The sequence below is a fragment of the Gavialis gangeticus genome, unplaced genomic scaffold, assembly GCF_001723915.1.
Source record: "Gavialis gangeticus isolate Ggan-Ray unplaced genomic scaffold, GavGan_comp1, whole genome shotgun sequence".
Classification (NCBI taxonomy): domain Eukaryota; kingdom Metazoa; phylum Chordata; order Crocodylia; family Gavialidae; genus Gavialis; species Gavialis gangeticus.
Window position 1 is genome coordinate 3,761,560 of NW_017728964.1, and position 14,968 is coordinate 3,776,527.

Consider the following 14,968-nt stretch of genomic DNA (forward strand, 5'->3'; position numbering starts at 1 on the left):
AAAAAAAAAAAAAAAAAAAAAAAGGCTGGTGCACCCTACTGACATTCCAGAAAGGCAGGAATTTACCATGTCTGTACAGAACAAACCTGTGCATACTAATACACGTGCTCATCTGTAAGCATGCAAGTTATACCAGATTTCAACATGCTTAAAGTTTAAGTGTGTTCAGTGAAACCTGGATCATTCATATCTGCATGTTTCACAACCCAGTTGATTTGCAGCAGGTGGCCAAATTAAGGATGAGTTACTCAGCTCTTTATTTTCACTTCTACTTGAAAGGGCACCTTTTCTCCATTCAGGTGGAGCTCATCAGCAGTCCTGTGCAACTGACTGGAAAAGAAGCACCCTTTGAAATAAAAGCCACAGGAAACAGCTGGAGCACCTCAGTGGTTCAATACAACTGCTTGCTGAAGCTATGTACATCCCTGGATACTTCACAAACACTTATATTTGCATGGGGGTTAGGAACCTAACACTGGGAAGATGCTGGGTCCTACTGTACTTGTCAATGAGATTGGGGCTTGAGTGTCTATTGAATCTGAGATGCTCTGAAACTACTGAAAATGGCCCACTGTTCAACAGGAAGCCCATAATGTACTTTAGCATAAGTGAACCCAAGGATTATGGTATTTCTTCCTGAATAAAACTGACACTCAGTTGTGCCTTATTTTTAATCTTACCAAAATTATCCTTATCCCAGCTGTAAGCATAACATCGAGCAACAGGGATTGGAATTGTGTGGGGTTTATATGACTGGGCTAACGCTGTGGAAAAAGAAAGCAAGAGAAAAGTTAGCTCAAACTCAGATGGTAATCTCCCAGACCCATTAACAACACGAGTTGCACGCACTCCTGATATTACAATGAGCTGCTGCTCACAGGAGATTGCATAGGCAATATAGCTATACTTTTTTCTATTGCTGTGGGTAGTAGCGAGAAAATTATGGGCAGTGACATTTAAAATTACTATTAACACATCACCAAATTACTATTATCACATCACTCAGAGCTATAGTTTCAAACTCTTTGCAGGTTCAAGCAATGCTATTGTTGCAATAATTTTATAATTTGAATGCGTTCTTAACCAAAAAAGCTGCAGACTGAATTCCTTTAAAATGAAAGCTGAGATTCTGGGGAAGAAAAAGCAGCCAGCAAGAAAAAAAAATCCAATAACTGATTCATCATGAGGTTGGGATGTGAACCTGAAGGTGTTTGCATTTTCCTTCTACTTTTGAAATGTAATGCAATGCAGGATTTCACACTTCAGAGCATTTGCTCCTAACACACTCAAAATAGAGATGTTAACTTATATGTACAATCTGAATTAAAGACTGACAAGTGGAACACCGAAGAGATGAGCCCAAATTAATTTGTGCTTATACCTGTGATTTTAGGAAAGCTTGCTCTTGTCCCAATGTCCTGTAGCGTGAACTTCAGCTGTTCTCTGGCTGTGGCAGGGTCGCTAGTAACAGCTGCCAGCTCCAGGGCGTCTGTGATGCTAGAATAGATGTCTAAGAGCACTTCTAAGGTCTTTGACTAAAGAAAGAAGAGAAGAGAGAGACTGAGGCAACCAGCTATGCATCTCTCTCTCAGAAGCTAATGCAATTATTTTAGGAAGACTTCTAGCCAGAGATGAGTGAATTTCCATAGTGCCTCCTCTCCAAATTAAACAAGACAGTCACGTTAAAAAAAAAAGTTAACTAAAATGAAAATTTTCATTCCATTTCAAATGTTGAGTTTTCCTTTGCTTTCCCAAACTTCTTTCAGTTTATGAGGGGAGCGAGGGAAAGAGTAGTAAAATAGTGAGAAAAACTGGAATATCCTTTCCTATTCTTGCAAACAAAAACTTACAAGATACTTCTTGGAAGTATTTAATTTTATGATTCCTTTCCAAAGGAAAAAAAATTGCATGAGATTTTTTTTCTATGTTCAAATGGTCAAAACCCATTTTTCAACAAAGAGTTCCTTTAATTAAGAAATAATTTAGGCAGTGCTATTCAAAGATGGCTTTTAAAGCAACTAGAATAAGTAGCAGTTTCTGAACTGAACAGCTTTGAGATCTCATTCCACCTTACAGTTCATAAGACAATTTACATTCACTCAGCAAATTTCACTCCCCAGAAGAGCACTACTCCACTATGGAAATACAGCTGCCTCTAGAGCAAGGCTGACAACTATTAGCCTGCAGAAGCTTCACCCCGCAAGACAGGGACAGAACTGCTGGGCCTCAGTACAAGCCGCACTCTACCTTCAGTACTTGACATAAGCTGCTTAAGTCATACTGATTTCCAAAGTTGGCCTGATAGATGTGTTCAATTAATGTGACAACAGTGCTGTGCTGCGGCTGCTCGGTGCCACTCAGCTTCTCAGCAATGGACAGGAAGTCGCTCTGAATTTCGGAGGGGTTCAGCAGCAGCACCGTTCTGAGGATAAAGGAAATGGTGGTAAGTGAATCTGATAGAAAGTGAACTCTCACTACCATGGAGATTAAATGGCACCTTCCAGAATGGGCCCCAGTTAGAGCATTACACTAACAGTCATGTTACCTAGTACTCGTATTGCTCACAAGATATGGGCAGGGAGGAAAATTGGGCAGATTTTTGCAACATTTGATAAGTTCCAGACTATTTAATAATAGACTGGCCTCTGGCTGCTTTACCACTCCATCCAGGAACAGCAGAGACCATCTGCAGACTTCCTCAGCCTGACAAAGGATGTTTGTGCCCGAAAGCGTGCTAAGAAGAATTTCTCCAACTATCAGATATACCCAAAGAACCTTGTCTGCCTATGCCCTTGGACCAACATAGCTACAACCTATACCCCTGAGACTATTTAATAAGACACCCGCTAGATGGCAATAGCCTTCCATATTATAAAAACACCATGCATGGGTGAAGGGCAATCCTCATGGTGCCCCTTTACCACTCACATAAAGCAGTATGGGCTTTCTTTTGTTCTGCACACTTCTGTATAGTCAGAGATGTCACATACCAATTAATTCCACTCTCTTAACCTCAAGCAGAGACAAGGCAAGTGCCGTGCAACTTCCCTTCCTAACCCAGAGAATTCTTGCTCCTCAGCTTCCTTTCAACACAAGCTGCAGACTGTGCCTAGACAAGACATTTTTCTGGTGCACAGGTTCGACTGGGAACACGAAATTTATGTTGCCAAATCCAAATTGGGAACTCTGTTATGCAGACACTGCTATGGCCATTTTAATGAGTCGGGAAATATGCTTCCCCCTGTAGTGTAACTTAGAGCTTCCTTAAATGTCTGGGGGAGGGTGATCTAAGAGGAAGCCCCCTGAACTTGAAACTGGGCTCCACACTGGTTCAGAAAAGCACTTAAAGCAGGTGTTTAACTTTATGGAGCTGAACAGTCCCATTAAAATGAATGTGACTTACTTTAAGTCGAAGTTTTCAGAATTGGAGGCTAATGCATCCAGAGCCTCAGGCAATGGCTGCAGGTTCTTTATAAACCTGGGTCTTTGTTTATACACATTTCTTACACTGGTACAGCTAAGTTATACGTCAAGTGCTCGTTTTTGTGTGTGGGGGGGATGTTTGTTAATTAGATAGCCTAGTGAAGTTCCTAGAGTGCCTGCAGTTGTACCAACATAAAGGTGCCAATCTGTTTTATTCTCTTTCCCATACAGGAGTACTGGTATAAGCACCTTTGCCATGTTATAATTGCATCCAGTCAAGGAGGGACATGTACTGCTATAACTGCACCAGCAAGGTTAATGCAATACAGAGTTTTGTATTTAGACACACCCTATCTGAAAAATGTGCAGAGCAGGGACAGGAGAGCTGCCACACCTGCCAGCAAAGGGCTGTGACTAATGGCTAACCAGGGTGAGGGCAGCTCTGTGTTATGATTTTCATATTTACAAATGAGGGCAATAGCACCAGGAGGAAGGGACTGAAGCTCAGATAACATTCCTCCAACCTCATTCACATTCAGAACCTCCTGCCACTCTGTTTCCTTGTATAAAAACTGGGTTTTTACTGACCAGGTTTAAACCCTATTGAAACCTTCTTCTAGGGATGGACTCAGTTCTTTCCTGCCTTCAATACCCTCTTTTTCCTTTCTAACAGGTATCTCAAAGCATCCATTCTCTCTCATGAACAGAGATCAGCCAAGGCAATTCTCTGTACAGGAACTGATCAGCTAAGGGAATACAGCATCACAGCAAGCATGTACTAACACAGAGAATGGTTAGGGACCCAGAATAACCACTATGGAAACATTACATTTTTAATTTTATTCTTCTTAATCTTCAGCTTGGTGTTGTTTTCCTATTCCTCCCCCTCTACAAAGCCACACACCTCTAGTCACTACAGCTGCTACTGCATGGAGAACAAAGGGTACTCTGGAACGTGTCATGTATTTGGAGAGAGTCATGAACATTAATTTCAAGGCCCTGCAAATCTCTGTTCCTTTTCCCTCAACTGCACTTACATGGTGGAGTTTTGGTAGTTCTTCACGAACAGTCCCTGCTCTGTTCGCACCAGCCTCTGGTATGAAATACCTGTGAAGAAGAAGAGGGGCATTTAAAAAACAGCAGCAACTCTTACCGCACGCACAGCAGGATTCTCTTGGCCCCAATCATATATAGCTTTGTTTTATTACATAGTGCCAAACTGGTCAAGTCAAAAGATTAGGCTAGAAGCCTGGCATCCATTTAAGATTCCTTAGCTGCATTAAAAAATCAGATCAAGGAGCTATCACATGTGTTAACATTGCTCCTTCAAGTCCTGGTGTAGACAAATCTTTAACAGATAACTTGTGTACAGACTCACACAACCCTCCAGACAGCAGACTGTACGGTGAAGGGAAGAGGAGGCAGAGGTTTATGGTGAAACAAAAGATGTCACAGTAGAGGTGACATCTTCAGCATGCAATAGCTATGGAGAGGGAAGTGAAGGGGTGGTCAGGACTAGAAAAGGATATGGAAAATATAATCTAAGGACTGGAGTGATGGGGTGAGCACTTCTATAATGGGAGGATCACACTTTGTGACAATCATGGGAGAGGCGAGAGGAAAGTGAGATGTGCTGGGGTGAGATTCTGAGGGATCTCTGCTATCAAAGGCAATCACATCACAGTTCACGCTCCTGTTTAAGGCCTAGCAGCACTGTCCCAGGGGCAAGTAGTGCCTTCTGTCATTTCATGGGCAACCTGTACAATTCTAGGCTGATACTTTTGCACACAGTTTAATGCAAGCAACCTTGCTTTGCAGAACAAAACGCATTGATCCCAGATTTCAGACAATACCACAGTTTAAGGAATTGTTGGCAAATACTGACAGCAGCTTTGACTTAGTTAAATATTTACCTCTTAGCTCAATAAGGCTTTGCCTTAACCTCATTATAAGTCAGGGAGTTTATAGAACAAGTCTATCAGGTCTTGGCTGGATTTCCAGCAGACAAGCATTGTATTCACAGAGCTGCCACTCATACCGGTGCCAAATGAAAGCAGAAGGGCCAAGGACTGGAAGTGCCATGGATATGTTACAGGTTCTCACCCCATATGGGAGTCCTTTTGGCTTACAGTTAGCACCCACTAGCATGTGTCAACAGCATGCTGTCTTTCTCTATGGCTGACAAGCTGCATGCTTCTTTGCTGGATGCAGAAAACCACCATTTGCCTTGGGGACATGAGCCAAGTAATTCTTGTGCACCTGTATCATAGTGATGACAGCAAGATATAATTAAGTCTCCTAGAGATTAATTAAAGGCTCCTGGGCATTTATTACCAGCATGCTGCAGGTATGTTTAAAGTAGGCTTCCTGTATCTGACTGGTGAAATGGCACTCAGAAATTCCAAGTTTGTAAACTGGTATAATAGTAATGATTGAACACACAGATGATTCTAGCTAACTCTAGGAAGTTAATGGACTCCAACCATCTACAGGACCACCAGGCTGTTTCACCCTTCAAGGGCTCCACCTGCATTACAGGCACAATCACAGCTCCCTGTTGTATAGAAGATTAATTGGCTTGTTTCGGTGCAGGGCCACAGCTGAGCCAAGAGAGGACAGAGGTCAACCAGCCTAGTTTAAACATCAGGCTCTTATTAGGACCGAGACAAAACCGGGGCTTGTTTCCAGCCCACCTCTCTCTACCCTGCTCAGCTGCATTCACCTGCAGTACTGTGGCTGTTCAGTGCATCAGACCCCAGGGCTCAGGTCTGAAAACCAATTGTATTGGAGCCTCCCAGATTGAACCTTACTTCACAGTTGCTCACTGTAAGCGTATCTGCAACTCTGGCTGGAAGGGGGAAAGGGGCTACAGTGAAGGATGGATGAGAGGCTCCACAAAGGAAAGAAACTAGGGTTGTCATCACAGCAAACCTGTCAGGTTGCAGCCTTGAAGCTGGGGCCTCAGTCTGACCAGCACGGCTGCTCATCCCAACATGCCCCCCTACCACTGACCACCCAGCTATGCTAGGCTGGCCTGAAATGTTTATCGGGGCCTAGCCCTCCACCTACCCCCCCATCGCTAGAGTGGCCAGTTAGGGTCAGGGGTTGTGCCACTGCAAGTGGAGATCACAATACAATCTCCCGATGGGGAAGTGTAGCCCACAGCCAATGCTGGCTGTTAACCAGAAAGCAGAAGCATTTCCAATGCATGCTGGCCCCTGCAATAAAACAGGTAAGTATCCTGGATAAGTGCCCAGCAATGAGTTACCTAATGAGTATCACTTCACTGCTCCTGTGTCATACCAGCCTTTCCTTTTGGTCTGTGTTGTTTCCCGGCTAATAGTTTCCCAGCCTCGTGCTTTTTTCTTATCTTCACTGTTCTCAACTCCTACTGAATTCTCACTGCATGTTTTTATGGGAGCAGCACTCATCGTGGAGATTCACAGGTTTCATGGTCAGTGCAACCCAGTCTGTCAGGTTTGGTTCTTACAAGGCCATTAAAGGCAGCGTGGGAAGTGGTGCAGTCAGCTGCAGAGGGGACCCATGGAGATGAGCCAGAAATGACTGTGGTATACTGGAGAGCTACCCAAACAATCTTTAACCCACAGCTTAGATACCAGTAGCAGTGTAGTCAGAGCAGCGTGGAGCTCAGCGCATGCTTATTTACCTTGCTGAGAATTGACAGCAGTGCAGGAAAATCCAAAGGTAACCAACCTCTTTCTATATTTCTGGTTACTTGTATGAGAGCAGATATAATGTTTTTCATTCTTTTGCTTCTCTTGAAAACATCTTCCATCCAATCCCATTTCTGGTAGCTCTAAAATTTTACTCGTATTTAATCCCTGGTTAAATCACCACTTAACGCCTCCGCAAAGGCTAAAGGAATTTTTGTCAACACTCTGCCAGGTAATCTGCAGTTGCTGGCATTCGCTGCCACCAGCATAAACTGAATCCCTGGCTAACATCTTGGTTAAGCAGCATGAAGCAATCCCTCCTCTGTCCTACCAGATTGGTTTAGGATCTCTGTGCCCTTCTCTAGGGCTCTGTCTCCCCTAATAAATCAGCTAGGCGAATGATGCCACAAGCCTTGAAACAGCATCTCACCTGCCAACAGTTTTAAATGCTGTGCCACCTAACTCGGTTTACAACTAATCTAATCCATGCCAATAATGCATCAGTTGTTAAATAGTACCCAGGGGTTAAGTGGTGATTCACCAGGTGTTAAATTCTAAAACATATTCTAGTGCTGTACTTAAAATAATCATTCTCTGCATCTTTTCCTAACATTTACTATTTTGTAATGGCCTCTTCTCTTAATTGGAATGCCTGTTTAATAAGGAATACTGAGCCACCAGCACATCTTAATTATGAGGAATACATGACTGTACCCGAAGTCCCATTACGAGGTAACCACAGCTTAGCCACCAAGAAGTGGCTAGGACTTTTAATGAACTATATGAAAATATTTATACAGCAGCACACTCAAAGCCTAAATTTTCAATGAATGGATTCACTGTTATCACCTAATTATGCCACTGTGTTCCGAAAGCATAGTTAAGGGTGAGGTGGAACAGCAACAGGAAGCAACTAAAGCTGCTTTACCATGCAAAAGATACTGCCAGAACAAAGGGGCTACAGTGGAAATGTTTATGTCTTTAACCCATAATGATCAGAATGTCTGACTGAATTTATCACTCTCATGGACACTCCCATTTTAGTTTGATACAGTGCTAGATTCATACACAGACCACTGAAAACCTAACCCTGTCAAATGTAGCTTCTCACCATTTGGAAGAGAGCTGGCATCCAATCTATGTTGGGTAACCAGCCGAAGCAGCTCCATGGTCTCAGCTACAGCTCCTCCTAGCTGACAATGGTCCCCAACCAAATGCTGATTTACAAATGTCATAGAACACAGAGCAAATGATAAGAAATGGTCCCACAGTTTGTTGCATTACCGAAAGAACTGGTACACTGGGCCACAGGAGCGTGTACTTCCGGGCAGTAGAGAAGGACAATCAAACTATTTGACTCCATGTGTCATGTGTCCCCAGTTAGCTATCTGCAAGACCACAAAGGACTAAATGACTAATGACTCTGTAAAACGATGGATAATTTGGGTTCCTACCTGGGGCCTTGAGTTCATCACTGATGAAGGTCAGAAGCTCCCGGAAGATGTCGCAATATGGCACAGGCCAGGTAAGGAAGTTGTGGTAGATGCTAATGGCTTTGCGAAGAAGGTCGGAGTCTAAGGGAAAGTGAGGAGTCTACAAGGAAGACATAAATGGAAGAAGGTTTACATTTAGAATTGGCCTGTGAATGCAGTCCTGAAGCCTTGCATACCCAAACCACTCAGACAGACCCAGATCTTCATGGATTCCAACCCACACTTCAAGACTCAACAATGAAGCATCAGACCGAGCTGCTTGAAAGCAAAAGGAAAAGATGATGCCATGCAGACCATTAGTATGACCCTTGAGGTCCCTTCCAACCCTATGATTCTAACATGAAGGGAAAACAGGTGGCTCAGACCAGCAGCCCATCTTTTCCAGTATCCCATCTGTGACAGTGGTCAAAACTGGACACTTCAGACCTTGGAAAACCCTACACAGCAAGGCTGCTTCTCCTCAGCCTCCATCAGCTAATGCCTAATGCCCCAAAGCAGCAACGTTTCTCTCTCTCATAAAGACGCATTCTAAGCAACCATGAAACCACAGATGCCTAATCCTTTTATGAATCTTTCTCACCTCTTGGTTGCTTTAAGATCTTTCAACAATGATTTCCACAGGATGACTGCTTTGTATTGAAAGAAATCTTTTGTACATTTCCAAACATCATCTCAGTTTCATTAAAAGTTCCCTTTGACTTTCTATTCTGAGGAATGGGAGTGGATGATTTACCTTCTCTGTATATGCATTATCTTATATACTTCCTTCATGTTCGTCCTCATCTCATCTCATCTTTAAAGTTAAACACATGTGTCAACTCTTCTCATCTCCAGTCATACAGCAGTTTCTCCAAGCCTCTGATAAACGTTACCTGTTTTCAGATCCTCTCTGTCTTTAAACTGAGATTACCGGAACTAAGCCTTTTAGATGAGGATATTCAGTGGATCTGTACAACAACATGATGTACTGGGTAGTGTTCCAGCTCTCAGCACAGCCCTGGACGCTAAAGATTAAACACTTTGGAACTTACACACAGGACAGCAGAGTAGAAGAGCAGAGCCAATGGAGTGAGGAGGTCATAGTCACAATCATCTTGGACCTGCAGGATATACATGAAAACAAAAAAGGGTCAGCTGTGTTACTTGTTTACTGGAATACCTAAATGCCACCAGTTCATTTTACATAATAAAACTAACAGGTACTAAGTTTAAAACTAACAAAAGGAAGGTCTTTTTCACATGGCATATAATTACAGTGTGGAACTCTGCCACCAGATGTTGCAGAAGTTGACAGTTTAGCCAGATTCAAAAAGAGACTGTACAAATTCTTGGAGGAAAGGGGTATCAGTAGCTACTGAGCGTGGGAGTTAAGGACGCAGCCTCTGAATCAGAACTTCCTAGACCTTAAATGCTGGAGGCTGCAAGTGAAAGAGGAACAGTGGAAAAAAACCTTGGTTATACTCTGTTGACTCCCCACCCCTTTCAGCATCCACTCTCTGCTGCTGTGTGACAGACACTGAACGAGAAGGACCTATGGCAGTGCTTATGTTGGGAGATGGAAACTTGTAAGAAACCATCCAATGGTCAGATTTATCTAAGGGTCTCACCCACTTCCCCATGCAATGGTATCAACGTTTGTTTACACAGGGAAATAGCATGGCACAATATCTTGTGGAAAAATAACTGCTAAACCCTAACTCCCTAGAAGAACACTGGTTCTGAACTGAAGATCACCTTTGTGTGAGACAACTTAATCCACTCTGTAAATTTAGAGCCACAAATTTGGCAGGATCTTTCTTATTTTCACTTTTCAGACAATGAACTGATTGGACTTCACTACCCTATGCAGCACCCAAGGGGCACAGATTCAAGTCAAACTGCTTCCAGGCACTTTCCAGTGGAAGAGCAGGGGAAAGAAGAGAGAGAAACTAGTTTCCATGTGGGATGGTAAACAAACTCTCCACCCACAGGGAAACCAATTCAAAGGGAAAGGTACCAGAAGCAGCAGCGTAATTCAGGGGAAGGATAAATTGCCTAGAAGTTGTGGAATCTCTTTCATTGGAGGTTTTCAAGGAAAGGTTAGATAAGCATTGGTCAGGGATGATTTAGGAGCAGAAGTGCCTGGAATAGGTTGTGAAGTGCAACAGTTGGAACCCCAGGAGAACGCCCTACACAAAGCACTTAGAAGAACTCTGCAGCCCAGAGCAGGCAGAAATTGGACAGGACCATGCTCAGCAGCAGGAGAATAAGCAGAACTCCACAACCAGCTTGGTTATGAAACAAGATGAAAATATCTTGGTTAAATTTATGGAGGGGATAGATTGATAGAAAAGGGAGTTCAGGTTCTCTAGTCATGTGTAGAGTTGTGGTTGCAGCCCCAGGTTGCGATGCAAAGTGGAGGGCGCCTGGTTATGCCATGCTTCTGGACTTTGTTGGCTGCCGTATAGGGCCAGGAAGGAATGTCCCCACTCCTGTTGCATCCATTCTATTTTTTCCCCCTTCCTTAGAAGCATTTGGTGTTGACCATAGCCAAGACTGAAGATTTGGACTGAGATATGTGATCCTTCTGTTGGGACCTAAAAAAAAACCTCAGAGGTTCCTGGCTAAAGGGTCTGTCTCCTCTTCTCAGGTTCATTTGTATGAGGAAGGAATTTTATGGTCACATTGGAATGGACTGTAGGAGTTTTTGCCTTCCTTTGGAGTGGGAGATGTTGTCCTCTTTCTTCAATGTCTTGAGTATTTTAATAAATTACTACTTGTCCCTACAGTGGCAGGACACTAATGGTGCCCTTGTCCCCCTGCTTTACCTGTACAAGTTAAAGGGTGCTTTTGATGTTTAGGGCATTATGCCTGGTAGTTGTGCATGAGGACTGTTCCCCAGGGAATCACAGTTTGAAGGTTTTGTCTTTATCCACGGGATACAAATTCCCCCCCCCCCCCCAAAAAAACAAAAAGTTGAGATTTTTACCTAAATCACATGAGTCCATTAGGGCTGTGTGAAGCTTTGAACCCTGATTCAATTCAGCGGAGATTTGGCCCGGTTTGGTGGCCGAATCTCTAAATCCAAATCGAATCAGAGGACCCTTTAATCTCTCTGAATCAATTCAGAACCATCTGAATCGATTCGGAGAGATTCGGCAATTCGGACACGGACACAGCTTTAACTGTTTTTTCTACATATCTCTGGGTAGCAGGGGCTCTGAACGGTGCAGTGCTGGGGCAGATGAAGTGTCCCCCAGGAGCATGGGGGGCGGGGTGGGCCCCAGCGCACTTGGCAGCAGACCTGGAAGTGGACCAGAAGCACTTCCTGTCCACTTCTGGGTCTGCCAGGGAGCATGCAGGGGGGTGGGGGGCCCTGCGCCCCCCTAACTCAGTGACTGGTGCCTCCTAGGTCTGGAGGGCACCTGGGTTCCCCCTGCGGCCAATTGTTGGGCTGGAGAGGTGGGGGGGGGGCACGGCACTCTCCCTGGCAGACCCAGAAGTGGACTGAAAATACTTCCGGGTTCATTGCCGAGCATGCTGGGGAGCCCCCCCCATGCTGTTGTGGGATGCTCCATGCACCCCAGCACCGCACCAATTACAAGCTGCGCTGCTACCTCAAGGTATGTAGAAAAAAACTTTTTAAGTTGTGCCTGTGTCCGAATCGCTGACTCTCAGAATCAGCATCAAATCTTCAGATTCAGATTCGGCCAAATCGAATCAGGGACAGTGATCCAAATCAGCGGACTGAATCACTGTCCCCGATTCGGCCCGAATTGGAATCAAATAGGGCTCGTTTCGCACAGCCCTAGAGTCCATGATTTGGGGCTTTAAGAAAAACATCAAACATTGTAAAATTCTTGATAAGAGAGAGATTTGGCAATGTTTTTGCTGTGAATTAAGTGCTCATCTGTACTCAGAGGTCAACACCATCACTTCCTGTGTCCCTAGATATTCCTTGGAAGTCTTCCATCCATGTCCTGCCTTAACCCTACTTAATTTGTGATGCCATCAGCTTTCACATCACAGGGTGAAAATGTTGCTGGTTAATGATCAGCACCCCAGATGTCTCACTTCCCAGGCTTCATTTGATATATCAAATCTTAGCAACCTGCTGTTTATTACAGTTTATTGTTCATAGGTCCAAACCTATTTCTAGTTACACAGCAAGCTCAGAATAGTCACAGCAAAGCTTCTGTTAAAATAACAGGAAGCCATCCATTTCTTTTGAATTGGACAAGCAAAAATGCTTAAACAAGAGGGGTCCTCAGGAAGCCCAGCCTCGTAAATCCTAGGCTACCAGGCAGACTGGAGCTCTGTCCCATGACACATGTATACCAGGGGCTCCTAGAATCTAATAGCTAGGATCTCCCTTCCTGGCTTTCCCCTCACAATAGGCAGCACACAATGGATAATGAGACTGGAATACAGGCTGCTCCCTGGACAGGAGGCTGGTTGCTATTGTGGAACAGAGGTCATGCACATAACAGGACTTCAGGAAGTAGGAAATCTCCCTTGTATCTTGCAGTGCTATTCAAAGTGCAGATGTTCAGGTTCATTCTCCTTCCCAGTGTAGCTCCACATCCCTTTTCTCTGCAGTTCCCACACAGCAGAAGGAATCAAGATCCAAGGAGCTGCTCTATAAAGGGATGGCCCAAGTCCAACCAACCTGCTGCCAGAATGAGGTGCTTGTGTCATGTGTTTCTGGAACCCTAAAAATACCTAAACAACATTGCAAAACTCAAATTGCTTCAGACACAGAAGCTGACACCTTTCCAAACTGGAGTTGAAGGTGTAGCCCCTCCATCCCAGTCTGGAATGGGGGCAACAGACAGCAAATCAGATGCAATTTAGAGGACGTTAAAACAGATTTAACTAGCTCAGGTGCTACAAGACAATGCAGCCAACTGAACAGAAATCTTGCATGCTTAATGGCAGTTTTTCTTTCACTGGTCACAGGAGTCCAGCATTTTAAAGACTTCCCCAGGAGAAAGAAAGGAGATGGATTCAGTTGTAAGCACTTTAAGGGAAGGAGGAAACAGTTTTCCCATGTACCAAAGCCCTATCCATGCGTGCCTATGCTAGGTCTTGTTAAAGGAACATGACATTTTGAACTGCTCTGTACAATTCAGACAGAGCAACAGGCATATAACTCATGTTTATTAATTTGACTGACACAGCATATTCCTGTTTGAAAGTTATCTGTTAAAGAAATTACAATGTTCTTGAATTTGCTATTGAAAATTACTTGCCAAGCAATATTCACCAGTAATTCTTAGATCAGATTTAATGTTGTCCTTGTCTGAAATGCACACCACTTATAGACTGTTCATCGGCTTCATAACACTTTATAACAAATACTTTATATTTGGAATTCAAGCCATTAGTGAATTTTGATGTTTCACGACTGGATGTTCTTAATTCTAAAAATCAGGTGTCAGGTATAAATATTCACATTTAGGAATTTTGTAACTATTCTCCATTATTCACTTAAAAATTCACTGCTTTTTCTGAACCCTTCTAGCAGCAAATCTATTTGAAAAGAACATTCATAAACAATGAGCACAAGAGGAGCACAAATTTATTAGCAGGGAACTATTTTTTAAATTGAACTTGCCATCACAGGGATCACTGCTGTTGTTTGGCACTACCCATCACTGTGGCTTAATCACAAGCGATGATACCAATATACTACAGAATCATGCTCCTAACAACAGATATTTGCCCAAAGGTCTACTAATAATTTTTCTTTCCCATCTGAGCAATAATCTGTAGGAGCTAATGTCTTCTGAATGGAGGCTAGATGGTGTACCAAGCCTACTTTGGAAGGCATTTCCCTAACAAATGCACTGTGAAATAACCAAGCACCAACACAGCAACTGGTTACACACCAATGCTGAAAAATCCTCTCACCCCCTAAACTTCAGATTCTTACAGGTACTGTTGGTGGGCAGGGCTCTTATTGTGTTAGGTGTCAAGCACACTCAGGGATCCAAATATCTGAAAGGCCGCTATAAAGAGGTGGGAGGACATCTTTTCTTCCTCATTTCAGAGAATAGAAGGCAGAGCAGTGGCTTGAAGTTGCAGCAAAGTAGGGTTGGCTTGCCTATCAGGAAAGACTTATTCACTGTTAGAACAGTGAGGCAGTGGCATAGACTGCCTAAGGAAGCTGTGGCATCTCCTTCATTAAAGGTTTTCAAGAAGAGATTGGATAAGCTCTGGTTTGGGATGATCTAGGAGTAGCAATGCCTGGACAACAGTTAGATGCCCTGGAGACCCCTCTACATTAGAGCCAGTCAATTATTTTGGCTGGAGTGGTACTTAATGAGTTTTGGTGAGTTGTTGAGTGCTGCAAGGGTAGCCCCACCCCGCCCCCCTGTTTGCCATCTTGGGACCAGA

At 43.7% G+C, this 14,968-nt stretch overlaps 1 protein-coding gene across 2 annotated transcripts in view; it reads right to left on the reverse strand.

The window, feature by feature from the left end:
- Window positions 1-14,968, reverse strand: part of PIK3R5 (phosphoinositide-3-kinase regulatory subunit 5) — a 122,058-nt gene that overhangs the window by 21,524 nt on the left and 85,566 nt on the right. Inside the window, exons 4-9 of one of the 2 annotated variants that reach the window (XM_019502082.1) lie at window positions 9,622-9,690; window positions 8,552-8,690; window positions 4,461-4,530; window positions 2,248-2,422; window positions 1,382-1,535; window positions 681-767 (exon numbers count right to left, since the gene is read on the reverse strand). In XM_019502082.1, coding sequence (XP_019357627.1) covers window positions 681-767; window positions 1,382-1,535; window positions 2,248-2,422; window positions 4,461-4,530; window positions 8,552-8,690; window positions 9,622-9,690 — 694 coding nt within the window. The remainder of the gene's footprint in view (window positions 1-680; window positions 768-1,381; window positions 1,536-2,247; window positions 2,423-4,460; window positions 4,531-8,551; window positions 8,691-9,621; window positions 9,691-14,968) is intronic. The other variant, XM_019502090.1, reaches the window with a different exon arrangement.